Consider the following 23,787-nt stretch of genomic DNA (forward strand, 5'->3'; position numbering starts at 1 on the left):
CCTATTTTGTTGAGATTAGATGTAATAAACTAAATTCTTGTATAATTTATGTTGCTAATATATATATATATATATATATATATATATATATATATGATTTTCCAATTTAGGTTAATATTTGATTTTAATGCTTGTTATGGCTTGATCATCCATAACTTGTTTATTGGTTCTTGAGGTATTAGAAAATGTCTTTTGAACTTAAAAATGAAATTGACTTCCTAATGGAGTTGTATCTAGGGATTCAACATGTTCATTAATAATCTTAAGACTATTAAACTTAATGCATGATTGCTTGTTAATGATCCAATGCATTGAACTTTATTGAGTTATCATAGAATCAAAGTTAATAGGAATATAATTTGAGTAAACTAGTGAGTTGATTTTAACTTGAATATGAAATTGAGATATTTGTGAATGCATGAGAATGAAAGGAATAAAATTTAGTCTTGACATCTGTAAATACTGTCGCAACCGGAATCGCGACGGGACGACGATCCAAAAAGAAACGGGTTTCGAAAAGAGATTTTGGAGTCGCCACCATAGTTTATTATGGAAAACTACGGAAAAAACCACAATACGATAAGACACAGTCCGCGAAAACCAGATTCTGGGTTCGGGAGTCGGTTACGTGTAGGGAAGGTATTAGCACCCTACAACGCCTGCCCTAAGGCAGTACCTTTAACTAAATACGCGAATTTGATGTGGTTTCAAAATGTTTAACTATCCCTAAAATAAAAATAAAAATAAACAAAATATATTTTTTAGTTTTTTGGGCCCGACAAGGATTGACCTTGCTCCTACGTATTCTCATTCAAAATGAGAAATCAGGGTTACGTAGTTCTAGCTAAAAGATTGTTTGTTGTTTGGAAAAGCAGATGTTTTTAATTTTTGGAGATTTTTATGTTTTTAATATTTTCGAGAAAAAAGAAGGTAATGAGTACTAGGCCGACGCGAACGGTCGCACGAGTACTCATACCTTTAAAATGATATTTAAATATTTTTAATTATTTTTGAAAAGAGAGATAACGATATTAAGCACTAGGCCGATGCGAACGATCACACGAGCACTCATACCGCTATATACTTATTTAGGAAAACTTAAGGGTATTGAGTGCTAGGCTGATGCGGACGATCGCACGAGCACTCGTACCCTCATTTAAAATTACATAAATAAGAGAGAAAGGTATTGAACACTAGGACGATGCGAGCGATCACACGAGTGTTCAACCTTTAAAACATATGTTTTGGAAATTTTATTTAAGAAAAGAAGAAAAGGTTTTTAGCACAAGGACGACGCGAGCGGTCACACGTGTGCTTAACCTTCAAAACGTATTTTTGAAAATTTATTTAAGAAAAGAAGAAAAGGTTTTTAGCACAAGGACGACGCGAGCGGTCACACGTGCGCTTAGACCTTTAAAACTTTTCTTGTAAATTTATTTAAGGAAGAAGAAGAGGTTTTTAGCACAAGGACGACGCGAGCGGTCACACGTGTGCTTAAACCTTTAAAACGTATTTCTTGAAAATTTATTTAAGAAAAGAAGAAAAGGTTTTTAGCACAAGGACGACACGAGCGGTCACACGTGTGCTTAACCTTTAAAACGTATTTTTGAAAATTTATTTAAGAAAAGAAGAAAAGGTTTTTAGCACAAGGACGACGCGAGCGGTCACACGTGTGCTTAGACCTTTAAAACTTTTCTTGTAAATTTATTTAAGGAAGAAGAAGAGGTTTTTAGCACAAGGACGACGCGAGCGGTCACACGTGTGCTTAAACCTTTAAAACGTATTTCTTGAAAATTTATTTAAGAAAAGAAGAAAAGGTTTTTAGCACAAGGACGACGCGAGCGGTCACACGTGCGCTTAGACCTTTAAAACTTTTCTTGTAAATTTATTTAAGGAAGAAGAAGAGGTTTTTAGCACAAGGACGACGCGAGCGGTCACACGTGTGCTTAAACCTTTAAAACGTATTTCTTGAAATTTTATTTAAGAAAAGAAGAAAAGGTTTTTAGCACAAGGACGACGCGAGCGGTCACACGTGTGCTTAAACCTTTAAAACGTATTTCTTGAAAATTTTTTGTTTATTTAAACTATCAATATTGTGTTATTAAATATATATTTTAAGATAAGTATATATTTAAAATAAATAAATAGAACAAAATAAAATCAGACAATAAAGGAAAATAAATAAACAAAAAAAGAAATGGGAGAGGCTGGACGAACGTTGGGGACAGTATTCAGAATGGCGAGCGTTCGTAGAGAGACATAACGAACGGACGTTGTTGAAATTACAAACGGACATTGGGAATGAAGGCTGAATGACGAGCGCTCGTTGTGGCAAGATGGTGAACGGACGCTTGGAACGAAAGCTTGAGAACGAGCGGACGTTTGGAACGAAAGCTAAATGACGAGCGCTCATTGGTAAAGATGGTGAACGGACGCTCAAGAAGGCTTAAGGTTAACGAGCGTTCACTCGTTTGGATAACGAGCGCTCGTTGGTGAGAATGTTGAACGAACGGTCAAAAAGCTTAAAGATAACGAGCGTTCGCTCGTTTGGATAACGAGCGTTCGTTGGTGAGAATGTTGAACGAACGGTCAAAAAGCTTAAAGATAACGAGCGTTCGCTCGTTTGGATAACGAGCGTTCGTTGGTGAGAATGAGGTTGGATGACGAACGCTCGTTATGGACGAGCGTTCGTTGGGAAGATGTGGGAAGTGGAGACCGAATGACAAGCGCTCGTTTGGGACGAGCGTTCGTTGGGAAGATGAGGCTGGATGATGAACGCTCGTTATGGACGGGCTTTCGTTGGGAAAATGAGGTTGGATGACGAACGCTCGTTATGGACGAGCGTTCGTTGGGAAGATGTGGGAAGAGGAGCCCGAATGACGAGCGCTCGTTTGGGACGAGCGTTCGTTGGGAAGATGAGACTGGATGATGAACGCTCGTTATGGACGAGCGTTCGTTGGGAAGATGAGGCTGGATGATGAACGCTCGTTATGGACGAGCGTTCGTTGGGATGATGAGGCTGGATGACTATCGTTCGAAAAAAAACCAAAGGTTCCTGGACGTACGCCCAATTTTGGGCCTGGCCCAATTAAATGGTTTCTAACCTAGAATTTCCTAGGGGTTCTACCTTCCCGCTCTCATTCCTCACCCACTCAGATCCAACACCCTCCCGTAAGCTCCCTCTCTTATCTCACACACTCTCCAGAGACCCAAGTTTCTTTCTCTCTGACCAGGAAAACCCTAAATCTGGGAGGCACGCTGCCGCCACCTCGGCTGGAACCAGCCACCGCCACCTCTGCCAAGACCACGACTTGGCCTCGCCGGTGACAACCTGAACTCCTCGCTTCGAAAACGCCAACCCAGGGACGGGTTTACTTCCCTCACAGCCCAGGCCGCCGGAACTCAACACCGTAGCGCCATTAACAGCGGCCAAGCCCTACTTCCCCACCTCCTTCGCATATGCACTACTATTCCTTCGAACCAGCCACCGCGCCACCACCTTCTATTAGTCTCGACGTCGCCAGCGACACCACACTCCACCGGAGCTACCGCCGGTTGCGGCGTTCAACTCTCTCTTTCCCTTCTCGTGAATGACGAAAACGCACTCCCTGGGATGAACTCTTCGTAGTGCTCTGTGTGAGATCTCTACTAACTCTAGGAAGATCATACGTAAAAATGGGTTGGCGAGATGATGATGGGAGCCTAGTGGAGGCTTGGAAGTGAGTGAGTTGGAGCTTTTTGGCTATGTGAGACCAGTGTGGTGGTTGTTTCTTCTTCTTGCAGAGGAAAGGAATTATAGGTTGTGTATGAATTTCTGCTTAATGATTCAATTTTGTTGTTGGTTGAGGGGTGAACAGAGGCATTAAAGAATGTTGAAATTGGGAGAACTCGTGATGCTCAAGTATTTTGAAACGGATTGACACCAAAGGGATTTTCAGAGCTTCAATGTGCAGGGGTTCTTAGAGAAAGGTGATGAAAATTTTCAGTAAGAATGTAGAATAGAGAAAGGGGAAGATTCCTACCACGATACATATTCAAGCAAGGCGACTTCAAGCATAAACAATGAAGCATAATGCAGCAAACTTACATGATTACATCCACACGAGTGAGTGCTTACCTCTTGTAGCTCTGCTTGCCTTTTCTGCTTCGTCTCCGATGATCTCTCACCTTTGTAGCTGGCGTTTTTCGTTCTCTGCCGGTGCAAAAAAAAATAGTCAAAAATTCCTCAGCGATGGATGATCCAAGATAATCACCAGAGCTATCAAAACCTCCTTTTCTTCTTTCCAAAAATCTTGGAAATCTCTCCCTAACCACCCGGTCTCCTCTCCTTTCTCCTTCTAAAAATCTTCGAAAAATATTCCCTTAACCACCTTGTCCCCCTCATTCCAGACACGCGTCCCATTCATCCTCTCCCCCTTTTTTTTTAATTTTTATTTTATTTATTATTTATTTTCAGTTTTAATTTCATTTTTTAATTTTTTAATTATTAACTCTATTAAAACAAAATTGAAGATAAGAAAAATAGAAATTGAATTAAAAGCAAAAATCTAAATATATAAAAAATAGAATAAAACAAAAAGGTAAAATAAAATAAAAAAACCAATAAAAACACTTCTTTTTTTTCAACCCGGACAAAATTGAGTGTTGACAAATACTTTATGTTAAATTTCATGTTGCACATCAATTGTTTGATAAAACATCAAAAAGAGTTTTTTTGTGCTTTTGTGATCTTTATATCTAATGGAGTTATGAATTGTAAGAGTTGTCATGTGTTGCACAAGTCCTTATAGAGAGAACGATATTTATTATTTGTTGTGTGTGATCAATGCACTTGTCGTTTTTCCCTAACAAATTTTAATCTCTTATATTTAGATTGGGTCTGTCTCATTAGTGTTGTGTCTTCCCATGATCTTCTCTCGAAAGACTCGTCACCATCTTATGTTTTGTTTCACTTTGATATCCTCAATTATAGTAAACCTTCAACATATGGTCATCCTATTAGCCCTTATCTTTTTTCATTTTATTGAACTATTTAAACAAACATATGCATAGAATTATTCCACACCATAATTTCTTCAAAAGTTTCACATTTATGTTAGGGAGAAATGCTTTGTAATTAAGTTTATGTGTTTGATATGTCCAAAAGAAGGTTGTAGCTCACCTAATAGATAACAAGCTCGAATGTGGTTTTTTTAAGGTTCTAAGTTGGAGGTAATTGTTGGCAAAAGAAAAGATGATGAAGATCATAATATTTTAATATGATAAAAACAAGTATAAGAATTCAAACATGCAAAAGATATTGGAAGACATATAGTTTAGTTTTAAACTTTTGTAATAAGTCTTTTATATTTGTAAGACTTAGCTTAGAAAGTTACACAGTAGGTTGCATAATATCATATTTCAAATTTTTTTTGCAATAATTAATCAATCAATCATATTGGTAATCGATTATGCAAAATAATTTCACATTTCAGAAAAGTCTATGTGATAGTTGTTTATCACCTTCTGAAAAAGGTTTTCGTGAAGGTTCTCTAATAATCAATTATTACTTGAGATGATTGATTATCAATGACAATTGTGGTCATACTTTTTAGTTTCTTGCCTAATTTTCAAAAATAAGAGTCTATATATTTTGGCTAAACCTAGTTTTCAAAATAATTTTTTTAAGAGGTTTAATGTTATGTTGCCAAAAGAAACTCTCCATGTTTTAAAAAAAAGCTTTATAAGATCTAGTGTGAGTAGAGCAAGAACTATCAACGAGTGTGTCTTAAGTGATTGAGTGTTTATGTTGTGGTGAGGAAAAACTATTCATCCTTTGTGTGTTCAAAGAAAGTGTCCGTTCATCTTTTATGTCTTCAATTTTATGTCTTCAAGAGAGGTGCTTTCTAACCTAAACTTTATTATCTATGATTATAAGTTGTGATTGTTTGTTAATGATTGATTCATCTCTCTATAGAGAGATTAACAACTAGATATAAAATCTTTTAATCCGAACTAGTATAAAATTATTTGTGTAATTTTCTCTTTTCTTATACTTTTTATTTTCTTTAAAGAGATTAAATTTATTCAAAAATTCAATTTTAAAAAGGAAAAACTTTTAAAAGGCACGATTTTATTAAAGAAATCAACTCACCTTGTTTTGATTTTTGTCTAAATGTTTTGTTACACAATTCTAACAATGATGTCAATCTCATGTTTAGATTGAACTCATGTCTCATTAATGTTGTATTTTTGTAATTATCCTGATCCATCAACGTCTTATACTTCACTATGATATCCTCAGTTACAATAAGCCTTCAACACATGATCATGGTATTGAACCTTATTTTTGTTGTTGATCTATTTGTACAACATATGCTTAGAATGATTCCACATCATAACTTCTTCTAAACATGTTCACCTTTCACATTTATGTTGGGAGAAATGCTTTTCAATTGAATTTCTTGGTCTGCTCTTTCGAAAAGAAAGTTGTAGCTCATCTAACATATAAGAAGCTCGGATGTGATATTTTTGTGGGTTTTGGATGGTGTAATTCGTAATATACTTTTTAATTTATTTCGGAATGTCTATTATATATAACCAAAAACATCAACCGAAACTAAATTTTTAATAGTTAAATAAAAATAATAATAATTAATAATAAATGTACATAATATTCATATGATTAGAAACATTTTGAAACAATATATGCCGAATGTGAGTATGCGAACGTGTAAGACCCTGAAAAATAACGTACACTGGAGTACGCGTGGCAGCTGGAGAACGAGACACCTCAAACAGCGTACGTGGCAGCAGCAGGAAAAACATTCCAACAACGGACGCCAGGTGTCACGCTGCATGGAGTTTGGAGTGGGGAACGCAGTGCAGTGCGTGTCACTTGGAGAGCACGACAGTTCACTAACGAATGCCAGGTGCCACTACTAAAGGAGTCTGGAAAGCGTTAGTGGAATGCACGTGGCTGATGAGGAGTGGACGTTCGTTCTCGACTGTGGAGCAAAAACTGGGTTTTTCAGAAAAATACTCCACTCTCCTCTGCATGCACTCTCTTTCCAAAAAAAAATCTGATCTTCCATCTTCCTCCTCCTTCTCTCTAGAACTCCCAAACTTCTCTCTACTGTAACTCACCAAGCTTTTCTCTGAATTCCATTTCAGAACCGTAGGAACGTTCGTCCAGCTGTGATCTTCCTTTTGGACCGAACAGAATTGGAATCTAAGCTGGTAAGTTCCCTTCTCTAGTAGTTGTCCATTTAGGGTTTCATACGAAACCATGCTCTCGGTTCATGCATGGACGGTATCTGAGTAATCTCTGATTTTGGTATTTAGATCAAGTGAAAGTGTCTAGTGAAACTGAGGGTAGAACGCTGTAAGAGACAAACCCAACTTTTGCATTAGGGCGTACACTGCTATCTAGGTAAGGGAAGCTTATATGTTTAATTTATACTTGTATGATTATATGAAGGCATGATATGGGTTGTCTGTATGAAATATATGTATATGTGCTATTCTGGATCTGCATGAACGAAACCTGTTGTGCTGTTTGAATATGTCTTCTGTTGGTTGAAATGCATGTTGAATTGGATTCGTATGAAAGGTGTATGACTATAGTATAGTTGGATTTATTAATGTAATGAAATCTGTATAGTATGTAAATTAATGTGGATATGAATTTATAAAGTATGAATCGTATGAAAAATGTTAAAGTTAAGAAAGTTGGAAAATCTGGATATGATAAACTCTCCCTATGATAAATTACGTTCGTCAATCTTACGGTCTTATACCGTTCGGTTTTTCCCCGAAAAAGACTTAGAGTAGAATTCTTTCATTTGGGAAGAATTCGGTTTGAGAACGAGCGTCCTTATTTGAATTACTATGTTTGAGCGTTCGGCTCAGCATAAAGTTATCGCACGCCTTAAATTAAACAATACTAAAATAAGTAACGTTCGGTCTGATACCGAACGTTCGTCCTAAATAGCGTTCGGTCTGATACCGAACGTTCGTCCTTAATAGCGTTCGGTCTGATACCGAACGTTCGTCTTAAATAGCGTTCGGTCTTATATCGAACGTTCATCCTGAGTAGCGCTCGGTCTTCTACCAAGCGTTCGTCTCAATTGATGCTCGGTCATCTACCTAGCGTTCGTCATAGTCAGTGCTCGGTCACATACTAAGCGCTCGTATTATTGAATAACCACTTGGATAAAATAGCGTTCGTTCAAGTATTTGAATATTCACATTCTTACGTTCGTTCTAATACTAGTATCGGTCTTCCATGTGCAAATTTCTTCAAAGAAAATTTCTAAGTATTATTAACCATCCTTCTTATATTGAATCTGGTTCAAGATCTTTATTATGAAATTTTCTAAGTATCAGTACTCCTTCAAATTGAGTCGTTTCATTTAACTGACCAAACAGATAGTCACGTTCGTCCATCCAGTGCCTTATTTGAACGTTCGTCCTAATCCTTCAAAGGACTGAACGTTCGTCCTTTTATACTCTTAAAGTTAAAGATGAGAATGATGATAAATGATAATAAATTACAGAGCGAACACTATATTGAGTGATTTTATGATGATGGAATTTGAACGAGCGTTCCATGGAGGAACGTCTCTTATATATATATTTGAATATTAAATTTGGTAAAGTATGACTGTGGATAAGCTACGCCAGGCTTGGTCCATCCTGATATTCCGTGACACTCATCTTCACGTAGAGGGGAGTAGTTCATGTGTGGGAATGGCAGGAGGTCCTTAGTCCATAAGTTAACATGGGCGACGTAAGAACGGACTAACCTCGAGTGACAGCTGATTAGGTATATCCCGGCTATTACATCACTCGAGTGCGAGGACGCCTGTAGCTACACGGTTTCATACAGTCCGGACGGTCGTCTTATATATATATAATATATATATATATATATATATATAATATATATATATATACAATGTTACATGATGTTATATGTTAAACTATGTGATTGTGTGGAATGACATGTTCATTGTATGTGTTGATGTATATCTTAAATTATATAAGCTTACCCTTTCGTTTTCCTTGTGTTGTCCATTGTACCTGTACGTTTGTCCTGTCTTGCAATGATCATCCGTGTGGATGTGAGCAGAAGGCGAGGCCACTCTAGAGGACGTTATTGATGAAGAAAACTTAGTCGAAGTTGAAGTGAAATCAGAGCAGTAGGACGTCCGTCCTTTATAGTTTTTGTTATTTCGCTTTTGAAGTAGACGTTCGGTTATTTCTTTTTGTAAAACCGTTCGTCCTAGATCTGTACTGTTTTCGTTTAATGCTTGATATTTCTGTATTAAAGCCGTTCGGCTTTTGAACCTCGTTTCTATTAATGTAAAGACTGCCTTATCTTACTGTTAATGGTAATTAATTCTGAATTATGGTAATTACCGTATTTTTGGGATGTTACATTAGTGGTATCAGAGCAGTTTTGTTCCTTAAGGAACGCTGTAGGTTATGAGCATACTATGTTTGTGCTGTGTACTCAACATTCGTTTGATGAGTGTATCAAACCGTCAAAATTTAACTAATAATTATTTTGTCTGCTTATCAGAGAGAACAAATGACACCAAGAGCACATCCTCAGCCTGCCGAACGTGATGCGTCTGACCACATCATTTTTTAAATTTTATATTAAACTGGGCAAAAAAGTGAGTGAGAGTTGTTTCAAGTTATGAATTCGGCTTCTAGTGACTAGTAAATATATCTATCTTAAGAATTAAAATAGAAATATTTGAGTAATTTATTTTAAATGAGTTTTTTGTAGGAGAAAATTATTAAAATTGAGTCCACATCATCCCTGTATTATGTTACTCTACGTCAATGTTGGCATGCTACCAAAAGGAATTTAAAATATTTTTACATGCTCAGCAAAATATTTTATATAATTTACTATTTATTATACTATTTTTTTTTGTGTTTTTCCAATTCTCTTCTTTTATATTTTAAAATTTTTGCCGTGTTTTTGGTGACAATTTTGTTTTTTCCCCTGGAATGTATGCACCAAGAGGGAATTAAATAAAAAAAAAAAAAAACGCCATAGCAGTTATACTGGGTGGGGGAAAAAAGAAAAACCAAGAGAAAGTAGTATGAACAACAAGAACGGAAAATGATTTGAAAATGATGATTCAATTTAAAAATAACGACTTTGACTTTTGAAAGCACCCTTATATGATCGATTGAAGACATGAACCAAAAACCAAAGCATTTTGCGAGTTTCGTTATTATGGCTCAAAAACAAGCACCTTCTTCTGCTTCTTTTATGTCAAAATACAGTTATGATGTTTTTCTTAGTTTTCGTGGTGCAGATACACGTTTTGGTTTCACTGGTAATCTTTACAGTGCTTTGAGTCAAAGAGGAATCTTTACCTTCATCGACGACGAAGCTCTCAGAAAGGGAGAAGAGATCACACCTTCTCTTCGCAAGGCAATCCAAGAATCCATGATATCCATCATCGTTTTCTCCAAAAACTATGCTTTCTCAGCATTTTGTTTGGACGAACTTCTCCATATCATTGAGTGCCACAAAAATCAGAACATGTGGATTTTGCCAGTGTTTTATGACGTAGAGCCATCACAAGTGCGACATCAAACAGGGAGTTACCAAGAAGCATTTGCAAAGCATGGTGAAAGATTCAAAGATGACATTCAGAAGCTTCAACAATGGAGGCTGGCTTTGCGTCATGCTGCCGATTTGGCTGGTTTTCCTTTCAAAACTGGGTAAGTCATCTCTGTTACAAATTATCAGTATATAGCAATAGTCTCTCTGATTTGCCAAAATGAATGTGACAGTGGTTTGATTGCTCTTGTATGAATTGTAGTAAAGAGTATGAGTCTGAGATAGTGAAAAAGATCACAGAAGAGATCTCCACTAAGCTTAATCGACCTCCCTTGCATATTGCTGATTATCCTGTTGGTTTGAAAGTTCGGATGCAACAGATACAAAAACTCATGGGTGGTGAGTTTGATAAGAAAGTGACTATGCTTGGGATTCATGGAATGGGAGGAATAGGAAAATCAACTCTTTCACGTGCGATGTACAACTTGATGGCACATCAATTTGAAGCTTCGCACTTTCTTGCTAATGTAAGGGAAAAATCAGATAAGGATGGTCTGGTGCATATCCAAGAGACAATGCTGTCTGAGTTGGTGGGGGAAAGAAATATCAAGCTAGGAGATGTGCATCGTGGAATTCCAATACTACAACACAGACTTTGTGGGAAAAAGGTCCTCCTTGTGCTTGATGATATTAGCAAAAAAGAACAATTGCATGCAACTGCTGGAGGACTTGATTGGTTTGGCCCTGGTAGCATCATCATCATAACAACAAGGGATAAGCATTTGTTAGATGTTCATGGAGTTCAAAAACAGTACATGGTTGGTGGAATTAACTTTATGGAAGCCCTTGAATTGTTTAAGTGGAATGCTTTCAAAAACAAAGAAGTTGATCCATGTTACAAGGAAGTCACAGAGCGTGCAATGTATTATGCCAATGGCCTTCCATTGGCTTTGGAAACGATAGGCTCGAACTTGTTTGGCAAAACCTTGGATGAATGGGAATCTGCGTTAGAAACTTATGAGAGAATTCCAAATAGAGATGTTCAGGAAGTTCTTAAAGTTAGCTATGATAGTTTGGATGCTTATGAGAAAGAAATATTCCTTGACATAGCTTGCTTCTTTAGAAGATGCTCTCTTGGATACGTTACAGATAAGCTTGAAGCAAGAGGATTTCCTCCAAAATTTGGTCTGAGAGTGCTAGAAGAAAAATCTCTCATTAAAATTCGGGAATGTCCACATGAAACTGTGACAATGCATGACATGATTCGGTGTATGGGAAAAGAAATAGTTAGACAACAAAAACCTCTGCCTCACAAACGGAATAGGATATGGTTTTACGAGGACGTTGTTTGTGTGTTGGAGAAAAACATGGTAAGAGTCCTATTCCTTTCCGTTTCTTGTATTACATCATGAGTTGAATCTGTACACATTTCATGATTCTTAACTCTCGATAGTAAGAGCCAACAAAGCATTTACATTTTGTGAATTCTAAATTTTATGGCTCCTTTTCTGCTTTTGGCCTGAAAGGAAAATGATAAAATTGAAGCGGTGATGTTGGAGATGCCAGAACACCAAGAAGAAATGCAATGCACTCCAAAGTTTGGAAAAATGAAAAGCTTACGGATGCTTATTATAGAAAAGAAGGTTAGCTTTCTTGGAAGCCCTGCTACTCTGCCAAACAGTTTGAGAGTGCTGGAATGGCGTGGATATCCTGCAACTTCTTTACCGAGCAATTTTCATTTCAAGAATCTTGTCATACTCAACTTGTCACACAGTTACTTTGGATGGTACAAACCACTACAGGCATGTACAATTTTATTCGTCATCTAAAATTAATTTTAGGTTTTGGATTAACACTTGATTCTTCAAAAAAACCAAACTAATAACCGTAGACTTGTTATTTTGCAGAATTCAAAGGTTTTGAGACACTTGATTGTCGTAGGTTGTAAGAATATTAGACGAATACCTGACATCTCTGGTTTCCCCAATTTGACAAAACTTTGTGTTCGTGAATGCACAAATCTGTTTGAGATTCATGATTCAGTTGGATCTTTACTTCATCTTAAAGAGTTTTGTGCTGAAGGATGTACCAAGCTCACAATTGGTCCAAGTCGCATAAAGTTGATATCTTTGGAGCATCTGTGCTTTCGGGGCTGCAGCAGTCTTGTCATGTTTCCAGAAGTATTGGCTCCAATGCACAAACTAAAGTACGTTGACTTGGGAGGAACTGGCATAAGAAATCTGCCACCATCAATGCAAAATCTTAAGGGTATTAAAGTATTGTCCATGGGGAAAGGCCAAATGCTTGAAATTAATGAATCGTCCAATTTCTTTCAAAACCTGCCAATGTTCTTTCCTAATTTAGAAACATTATATTTACAAAACTTAGACATTACAATCCTTCCTGCCAGCATTGAAGAATGTCACTCTTTGAAATTTCTGCACGTCACCAACTGCAAGAAGCTTCAAGAAATTAGAGGACTTCCATTGAATATTAATCAGTTCTACGCAGCAAACTGTTCTGTTAAAGCCAACTCTTTGATATTAAAACTCAGGCAGGTGGGTGTGTCTATCTTCTTTGAGTGATTCCATTAACTAGCTATGACTTTCTTTTTCCAAACTCACGATGCATATAACATGACCCGTTTCACAGGCCATTGATTGTGGTGCAATGGGAATCTGTGTTCTTCCAGGTCGGAAAATCCCAGAATTGTTTGACCACTCTAGCAGGGGAAACTCTGTAAGTTTTTGGTTTCGTAAAGAATTGCCCACTCTGGCTGTGTGTGCTATTATTGGAGTCTGGGATAATGTCAAGCCTCCTTTCGTTGCCTTCTTTAGGTTCGTTGTTGGAGTAGAAAAGAATATTTATAAGTGTGTTTGTTGTTTCCGTTGTCGTAATATACGTTGGACAACTGAGGATAGTCACATAATTATACTCAACTCTCGAAATGATTTTCAACATACGTTGAATACGGATATTCAGACAGTGCTTCTGACGAATGAGTGGATTCCTGGGAAAATACTGTTGACGATACGTCCAAAAAGTGATTTAGGTAAGTCGGGAGAAATCAGAAGGACAGGAGTTTATGTAAATCGAACACTTAGTAGCATGGAGGATGTTCGATTCGAAGATCCTTATGATCTCAATAAAGCAAGCACTATGGAAAATAAACTTGTGTTGCTTGGTGAGGCATCTGATACACAACAACAAGCACAATCCTCTGCTTTATTCAACCTCACAACCTCATTAGAATCTCTTATTGGTGAACAACCTTTGAATTATGAGTACAACAATTCATATTCAAAAGAATCGGCATCCACTGTTGACTCCAATAACCAAGGTAAAATGTACTTTGTCCTTCCTTTCTTACTCTTTGATCAAATTACTTCTGCTTCTATTGATATTATCCTTTGGTTCTGAAGGAGTACTTGTAGATGATCAACCAATATTAGCTCCAAGTTCTGCAGAGACGCAAAATGCTGAGGCCAAAAGAGAAATGGCACAACTGATATCGGAAGTTTCAAGTGAGTTCACAGCTCAAGTAAGTATGAAAATTGAGTCAACAGCATCCCAATCACCTAAAGTTGATGAAGTAGAAGCAGGTTTGGAAACTCAGAATCAGTTCAGAAATACTATGGTTTTGGAAAACCAGATACACCAAAGGCTGACCAGGATTAAGAAAATGAAAGAAGAATTAGGAGAGAAATTCAGTGCTATTAAAGCCGACATCTCTGCCATTGAAGCTAACAACTCTTCCATTAAAGCTAACATCTCAGACATTAAAGCTATATTTTTGCAGATTGATCAGAGGTACAACAATTGAAATAGAATTTCTATGTAGCATGTGATGGATGAAAATAATATTTTTCCAATTTTTCAGAATCTAAAATTTTAAGGTTTGATGTGAGTTTTGGATGTATCTAAGTATAATAAAGATGTTATTTTGACAATATGGAATATCGAAAAATGCTTATAGTGTAAGCATACACATCTAAGTATAATAGTGTAAGGAGATTCAATACACACATACACATAGATTTTCACACTGAAAAGATATTGTTTGCTTTTGGTCACTACAAAAGCCTCTTATCAATGAAGGTACGTTATCTGTATATAAACTTATGTCCATCTCTTATTTTATCTGATGTGAGACTTTGTTTGTACCTAATATCCTCCCCTCAAACAAAGGATTATGGTTCTCTACCTCCCCTACAGCAGAAGTCTTTTTCTTATTCTCAAGTACACCATGATCAATACTGAGCATCTCTTGCCCTCTTTCACTATCCAAGCACTCAAGCTTTATTAACTCTAATATTTTATATTTTTTAATGCGCTGTACCATTTTATATGTGATAGTTGGGGAGGCTGGTAGTGTGCTTTAAGTATTGCACTTGTTTCAGAAATTTTTTTAATATATATGTTCATACTTTCTTTCTATAGGTTCATACGGTGAGGTATACAATGCAGACATGAATGACACAGTGAGTTCTTTAATTCCTTTTCATATTTGCTGGGAATATTATTGTTATAGATTGAATTGGAAAATTCTTTTATTGTCATGTTCTTAATTATGGTTATTATGTACTTCTGTATGCATGATTCAGAAATATGTACTCAAAAAAAAAGTTTTTTTTTCAGTCAAACTGAGGCATACAAGGCAGCATCACATCTAGCAAGTGCCACACCACCTCCTGTTGTGCTGAGTCGTGGTATTGGTTGGCAGGTACTTGAAATTTTGCTGAATGATCTTTTTGGAATACTCACTAGTTCTACAGTTTCTGTGTAAGTGGTATTCTGCATGAAGTGAATCATGCTTTTCTTTCACTTTTATGGGGCACAAATTGATTCTTGTAGGACTGATAGAGAGAATGTGGAGCTTCTAGGAAAAACATGTATTTTCTGAAAGTAGAAGTGGTTCTTGCGCTTTCGGTTTATTTATTTTTAGTATAGTTGAATTGGGTTAGTTAAGTTCAGTTTTTTTCATATTTAATACAAGAGAAACTTTTTTTTTCATTCATTCTTTCACATATTTCTCGTTACTCTTCTGAAATTTAGTTATTATTGATACTTATTATCCATGGAAAAATAGCTCACGCTATTATTATCAGAAGATTAATAACAAAGGTTAAGTGATATAGTCTTTTCTTTAAGTAAAAGAAAAAATGAATGTGTAGTTGTAGAAAAGTTGAGTGAGAGAGTATGAATTTGGTTTGGGAGATTTGGCACATTATACTTAGGTGCTACATTTTGTATTATCCTCTTTGGTTGGCTACTGTTTGGTACCACATAGAAATAACACTACAAAAGTTTATGTAATGTATATTTAATTAATTTTTTACTTTATTTCTTTTTCTCTCGTGGTGTTCCCTTCCTTTCAGGACGATGCCCTTCAAGTGCTTTAATTTTGACCAAAACAAAATATTAAATTCCTCTTACAATTTTAAACTCGAAATTGTATTCACTAGTTCACACCTTTAATTCTTGAAACTTTTATTGATTACATAATCATGTGGATCTTAAATATTTTAACATAAATATGAATAAATATTTAAATTGATTCTTAAAAGATAAATAAAAAGTGTTTAATTAAACATATCATAAATAAGTTGTTAAAATTTCACAAGTTTGTCTTTTTTTTTCATGTAAGTCATAATAGAAATTTAATTCAACTAAAAAAATATTTATACCATTATTTTACTTAATAATTAAACAATATTTTTAATTTATTAAGATATACATTTTTTATTTTAAATATAAAAATTTATTAAATTCACAGTGCAAACTTTAAAAAGTGAGTTTCATGTCCAGACAACTTTAATCTTAACAAGGATGGTATATGATCAACAAAACATACACCCTAAGTCACAAAATAAAGTTGGAAAGCTTTATGTACAGGACAATCTACCCTGATGTGTAGAACCCATAACATAACTCCCCACTTATTTGAACTATGCTCCCTTAACTGTATTGAAGTTATATTTATTTTTTTGAACATCATTTTGTGACTTAGGGTGTATGTTTTGTTCATGATAGATCATCCTTGTTCAAATTAAAGGTGTTAAGACATGATAATCAATATTTGAAGTTGGAAAGCTTTATGTATAGGGTAGTCTACCCTGGTGCGCATAACCCATAACGTAATTCCCCACTTATTTGAACTATGCTCCCTTACGTGTATTGAAGTTATACTTCTTGTTTTTCAACATCATTTTGTGACTTAAGGTGTATGTTTTGTTCATCATAGACAATCCTTGTTCAAATTAAAGGTGTTAGGAAATGATAATCAATATTTGAAGTTGGAAAACTTTATGTACATGGTAGAGCTGTCAAAATGGGTCACAACTTGCTGGCCAACCCGGCCCACCACATGTTTGAGCCGGGTTGGGTTTGAAAAAATTATATTTTTTTATGCGGATCAAATTTAAACCCGGCTCATTTAAACTCGGCTCATTTAAATCTGACTCATGCGGGTTGAACCCGTGGTGGGCCGGGTTGGCCCACCAATCCACCTACCTTATTTTATTAAAATTTAATTTTAATTTTATAAAAAAATGTTTATTATTTTGTTTTTGCTTGAAAAAATTATTTAAGTTCCTTATTTTCAAAATTAATTAAACACCCATGTTGGGAGTGAAATTTGTTTAGATTTAAATTATAGAAAGTTTGTAATTTTTTTATTTTAAAAAAATTGTAATTAAGTGAGCTAGTGAGTCAACATGTTTACCCACTAACCCGTGGTGGGTCGGGCCGGGTTCGGATTTTTCTGGCTCGCTAATAAATGAGCCGGGGTTGGGTTGGCTCACTAAGTGACCAACCCGTGGTGGGCCGGACCGGGTCAATGGTGGTTTCGGCTTGAACAGTGCTTCGAAATGGTGGAACGTTCGGGCAGAACGATGGCGGACACAACTCCGGTGAAAGGCAGCAGTTCGGTGAACGTTCCTTTGTCGGTGGATGATCAGTTGTAGTCAAGAAAGGTTTATGGGTGTGAGGACATTCTCTCTCGTGAGTTCTCTCTCCCAAATGAGATCTGCAAGGTTTGAAACCCTTAGAAAAATGAAACCAACGAAAACTCCTGCAGCTCCAAACCTTGCATTTCCATGTCATTTAAAATTATTTTAATTTTTTTCACATGAACCAATCAGAACGCAACACTAAGTGGAGTCAAAATGTTGTTAAAAAATGTTGTCAAAGTATCATTATCCTTAAAAGAACCCAAATTTTGGAGAAAAAGAAAGTAGAATTTTGGAAGGGAATGCTTAAAAAAAGAAAGTGAGGAAAATGGGAAAAAGGTATTATAATCTATTAAGGTAACCAATCTCTTTAAAAAGAAATCAAAACCTTTGTTGGCTTGCAAATAATTTATCCATAATTATTTTAGATAATGTTTATTTAAGGGAGTTTTAATAACCTCCCAAAATAATCCCTACTAAATATAATTTTTTTAGTGTAATAATTAATTGATCAGATTACTATATATACTCATTTTTTCTTTAGTGGATAAACGAGAATGAAAAAAAAACTACAAATTTTAAAATATCATTAGAGTCAAATAAATACATCCACTTTAGTAAATAAATAAAAAAATTATTCCTTCTAGAAGCTGTTTTTCCTAAACAGCCCGTGGGAAAAAAATATTTGAAGGTCAACTATGGTTATTTTCTTAATCTCCACCAAATCAAAATCATTAATTTATTTCAATAATTGGCCCTAAAAATTTAAATAATAATCCACAAAAGACATAAATAAAATAAGGAAATGATACCTTTTCTTTCTGGAGACATGGAAATTCTCTTAAAGGGTAAAATGTGATGTCTATCAAAAGAAAAATGAAGCATAATTTTATAGGTCAATAAGCTACATTAAATAATTTTTTGGGATCCACCCACCAGCAATTATAATGCTAAATTAATTATATTTTAAAACCACATACAACCATCTTCCTTTGGTAGATAAATACTTGTTAACTATAGTGTTTATCTCTAATCACTACACACTAATCACTCTAATCTCCAAATTTATAGTGTCACAAATATGAGTGACGATGAAAATGCAGTGCGTTTTGGCATTCTTGGCTGTGCTAACATCTCCATCAAGCTATGCAAAGCCATAAACAAAGCACCAAACTCCAAGCTCCATGCCATAGCCAGTCGTTCGGTTGAAAAGGCTGAATCTTTCGCGACCGAGCACAACCTACCTAAGACGGTTAAGGTTTATGGAAATTACGAGAATGTGCTGGAAGATGATGAAGTGGATGCCGTTTATATTCCTCTTCCGACAGGTTTGCATGTGACATGGGCGGTGAAGGCGGCGGAGAGACGGAAGCATGTACTGCTGGAGAAGCCGGCGGCGATGAGCGTGGCGGAGCTTGACCGGATTCTGGAGGCTTGTGAGGCTCATGGGGTGCAGTTCATGGATGGCACCATGTGGATGCACCACCCTCGAACGGCTAAAATGAAGGAGGCTTTATCTGATGCTCAACGCTTTGGTCAACTCAAATGGGTATGTGCATATTAATAAATTCATTATATTATATATATATATATATTTATTTATTATTATTTTGGTGTTCTTCATTTTTGTTTCTTTTTGTTGTGAAGAATATAGTTTGAATTGGGATTATATATTCTTTCATCCACGAGTATATATTTTTATATATCACGATTGATTTATTTAATAATAAATTTTGTTAAAATATATTATGTTTTATTTGATTTTATTTATGTTAAGAATTAAAATATAAATTTAATTTAATTTTATAAAATTGTTTATAAGATGATATTTGTATTTATTTATATGTTATAAATCTTTCTTATTTCTAAATAATATGAGATATTTTATAACTAAATTTAATAAATATAACATTTTTCTTTTTTATTTGTTTTTTTTTTGAAGTAATTGGTGGTATTTTAAGGTTTATTGAAATGATTTGTGAATTGGACTAGTCAGATGAAAGGATTTGAAGTTTTTTTTTTTCTATTTTGAGGATTTATTTAATTAGTTTGCATATATTTATCAAAGCTTAGCACAAAAATCTCACCGTATATTAACAAAACTTTTATACATGGTAGGCTCTTTCTATTTTATTTTGTCAATTTTAGAATATCCTTTATGTTCTTTTTATTTCTTTAAAATAAAAGAAGAAATTTTATGCTTTCCTTATTTACTTTCTTTAAAGTTTTCTACATTTTAAAACACTGAATACTTTCTTTCACGTCTTTTATTTATTCTAAAAACTTTTACACACGCGTAGATGTTGGTCCTTTGTAGAGCTAGCTTTCTACGAAAAACACAAATACACTTAATTGTGATGCTCGAAGTTAAGAGAAAGGTAAATCTAGTAAGTATAGGTTCATATATTATTAATTAATTAATTAATTAATTTTGGTTTTGTTTACGAAGTAAACTGAACACGATTAAACTTGTCTTTTGGTGTGAAAAGTTTGCCACCACTTTACTCGACACAATGTTATAGAACTTTAGTAGATCGATAAGAATGCTCCATATTTAACTATTTCTTCCTAATTTTTACACGTGACCACACTTTCACATTTTGTTAAATAAAATACCTTTTTTTCTTTCTTGGTAGCAAAGGTAGGTTTGGTTCCAAAAATAAACATGTATCTAAAATAGATTAATCACATGTCTCATTTATAAGTTTTAAGCTTTTTACTTCGTGCATTTCCACATTTTTTCATACACTCTTCAAATTTTTAAAAATGATAAAAGTGACTTTCAAATTACATATTTTAAACATTTTCTAAAATAAAATTTTCAGAATAAAATTTTTAGAATGTATGAAAAATATATTTCAGACATATTTTTTAAAGCACGTGTAATAATGCCTTCTCAAACCAATTTTCTAAAACACCCCTACGAAATGCATTCTATAAAGAGTTAACGCAACAATGGCGGAGGATAGTTTAGTCTTTTTTGTTACCATGGAGTGCTGTTAGTAATTGTGAGGTGCAGAAAGCAATAGCTTAAGTTTTAACATCATTTTGGGCCATCAGAGGGTTACTCCCTACACCACCCCACATTATTTCCTGCACCACCACATTTTTTTTAAATTTCAAAACTATCCTTTATATTTTAAAATATTCTACTCTCTCTCTTTTCTTCGAATGAATGTTAATATCCCTTGAAGAAAAAATTCTTCAACGAATGTGCCACATCCTTCGTTGAAACAATTATTATTAATTTAATTTATATATTATTATTATTTAAATAATAATTAAAATATTTTTTATAAATGTATTAAAATTTTGTTTTAAGTTTTTGTTTTTTAAATTAATATAATTTAATTATTTTAAAATTATTACTTAATTATTTATAAATTTATTTTATTTTATTTAATAAATTAATATAAATTTTTTTTACAACTTTTTGATAGTTTATGATTACAAACCAATAAAACAGTGATTAATAATTTATTGACAAAAAATTATTAAAAAAGTTGTTACCATGTATCATAGTAGTCCGTGATTAATACTGTGTTTTGCACGTGTTGTTGTTGTTCAGATACACAGTTGTCTGACGTACAACCCTGGTCCTGAATTTCTGAAAAGTAGCATTCGCGTGAAGGCAGATTTAGATGGTCTTGGTGCCTTAGGAGACTGTGGTTGGTATTGCATCAGAGCCATCTTATGGGCTGTGGACTATGAGCTTCCAAAATCAGTGGTTGCATTCCCAGGAGCCATTCTCAACGAAGAAGGTGTCATAATCTCTTGTGGTTCTTCCATGCATTGGGAAGATGGAAGATCTGCCACCTTTCACTGTTCCTTCTTATCCCACCTAACCTTCGACGTAACAGTTTTGGGAACAAAAGGGTGCCTTCGTCTGCATGATTTTTCCCTTCCCTTTGAAGACAACTTAGGGTATGCCACCTTTTTGGAGGCCTCAGAGTTGGATTATGCCAACATCCAACCAGGAATGTGGTGCCCTAAGCCCAATGACCATGTTGTTGAGACACAGTTTTCTCAAGAAGTTTGCATGGTTATGGAGTTTGCTGATTTGGTTCAGAAGGTTAAGAGATGTGAAATGAAGCCTCAGAAGACTTGGCCAGTTTTTACCAGAAAGACTCAACTTGTGTTGGATGCAGTCAAAGACTCCATTCACAAAGCTTACCGATCTGTTCAAATTGTGAGTTAAAAGATGAATCATATATAGCAATTTTTTCACAGCATTTGTCTAATTTTATCTCAGTAAAAATGGAGTTAAATAATATTAACCTTTTCATAAATCATTGGTGTGCAATTAATATTTCTTATCAACCGTCTTAAAATCTATATGAAAGAACTGCTCACTGATTATTTATGATGGTGTTGTTTAATCTCATTCCATTTTTTACTTTGAATAAGTTAGATAACTTCTTCCTGTATACCTACAAAAATGAGAATTAATGTTTTTAACAAATTGCAACTTCAGATTATTGAAATTGAATTATGTTATCTGTGAGCAATTTATTGCATTTATAACTGATAATAATTCTAGTAATGTTTAGAAGTGAAATTACTAGTTCCTGATCAACACTAGTTAATAGTTTCCCCCATATAATAGTAGATAAAACTCTTATGCATTTGCATACATAATAGTACAAAAAAGATAGAGATTTTAACATTTATGATGGTGCAAAACCAAAATATGGGGTGCCAAAAGAAGTTCATTAATATTTGGATCCAATCTCCATTGCTTGCGCTTGTCACTCATTGAAACGAAGAGTGTTTCATCTACACCTCTAACATATGATCTTGCAACTCCAACAATTTTACTTTTAACCCTTTAACATCTTAATCTATATCTCCAACTTTATATATATATATATATATATATATATATATATATATATATATATATATATATATATTAAAAAATTAAACCACAAATTTTATAAAGTTTAAAATTCATTTTACGTAATAAAAGAACTAACTTTTTAGTGAAAATTCTTGTTAGGCAAAATTATTATAAATATCATATATGTTAGTATACAAGATCTAGATGTAAACCTAGTGGTTATAAAATCAGATTTTTTTTTCTAACCTTTTAGATTAAATTAATATTTTAAAATCAGATATGTCTTTATCCAAGAGAGATCGTTTTTATTGAATTATTTATCATAATTGAGTCGATTGTAATAAAAAATAATTTAATTATAAATACAATATTTTTAAATAAATATAATGTTATAATTTATAACACTAAAATTAAAATTATTATTGTATTTAATTATTAACATATAAAATAAATAAAAATTATAATAATTATAATAATAAATAAATTACATCAATGTCTCTTAATAAGAAACTAATAAAAAAGATAAATGAATATAATATAAAATATATGAAAAGACATAAAAATATATAAATTATGTAAATGATTAAATTATATGTTTAAAAAAAATTCTAAAAGAATTATATAACTTTATAAATAATAAATATTAATTTTATTAAATTGGGAAAATTAAAAAGGTTAAAAAGTTATTAAGTCAAAATTTTAACATGTTTACACCAATTAAAAAAAATGTAATTTTGATCACAAATCTTAATAGAATGATATTTATTTAAACTAGTGACAAAATAGATTACCATTTATAGATAAATTTGTTTGTCTATCAAAATTTTACAAATTAAATTAAATTTTTTAACTTTCAAACTTTCTTTATGTTGATATCTTTGAACCCGCAAATTTACAAACCAAAATTAAAAAACACAAATTAAGATTAAAAACTTATCAAAACAGAATTTGGAAATTAAGGAATAATTGTATTAAAGCATTATTATTAAACTAATTAATATACAAATAGTTATGAAGTAGAAAATTAATTTTATTGGTAAAAACATATAATTACACATGAGTCAATTATGGTTATAAGTTATTACTAACAAAGATAAAATGAAAGCTGGATAAAAAATATATATGATTTGTTATTACTTGTATGATGATATTATGTTTCTGCACGTTAAATTTTGTAAAAAGGAAAGTCCATGGGCTGGCGCTGGCCTATAGGGCTTTAGGGGTTTTTAGCCCTGTGAACTTTTCTAATGAATGGTTTTTTTTTTTCTGTGGGCTTTCTTGACCCCAACCCACGTGGGCTAGGACCAAATCTTATTAAAGGGGCTCATTTGACCGCTCTAGTAAAAGTTAAAGATAATGATACTTTGACAATATTTTTTTGATAACATTTTGTGATTGGTTCAAAATTATTGCACAATCAATAATAA

The 23,787-nt window shown here is 33.9% G+C and overlaps 2 protein-coding genes across 2 annotated transcripts; both read left to right on the forward strand.

The window, feature by feature from the left end:
- Nucleotides 1-10,194: 10,194 nt before the first annotated feature.
- On the forward strand, nucleotides 10,195-14,398 carry LOC124821418 (disease resistance protein Roq1-like). Its single transcript, XM_088112011.1, is given in 7 exon segments — nucleotides 10,195-10,731; nucleotides 10,833-11,940; nucleotides 12,097-12,372; nucleotides 12,478-13,128; nucleotides 13,223-13,910; nucleotides 13,993-14,361; nucleotides 14,364-14,398. Coding segments are annotated over 7 exon segments (3,660 nt in total). The 5' UTR covers nucleotides 10,195-10,198.
- Nucleotides 14,399-18,553: 4,155 nt separating this feature from the next.
- On the forward strand, nucleotides 18,554-21,933 carry LOC124821417 (putative oxidoreductase At4g09670). The gene is made up of 2 exons (XM_047293289.2): nucleotides 18,554-19,069; nucleotides 21,089-21,933. The coding sequence occupies exons 1-2, from the start codon at nucleotides 18,602-18,604 to the stop codon at nucleotides 21,716-21,718; spliced, it is 1,098 nt and encodes a 365-aa protein (XP_047149245.2). The 5' UTR covers nucleotides 18,554-18,601; the 3' UTR covers nucleotides 21,719-21,933.
- The last annotated feature ends 1,854 nt before the right edge of the window (nucleotides 21,934-23,787 follow it).

This window comes from Vigna umbellata, chromosome 4 (assembly GCF_029865625.1).
Source record: "Vigna umbellata cultivar VRB3 chromosome 4, Vumbellata_1.0, whole genome shotgun sequence".
NCBI classification, from domain to species: domain Eukaryota; kingdom Viridiplantae; phylum Streptophyta; class Magnoliopsida; order Fabales; family Fabaceae; genus Vigna; species Vigna umbellata.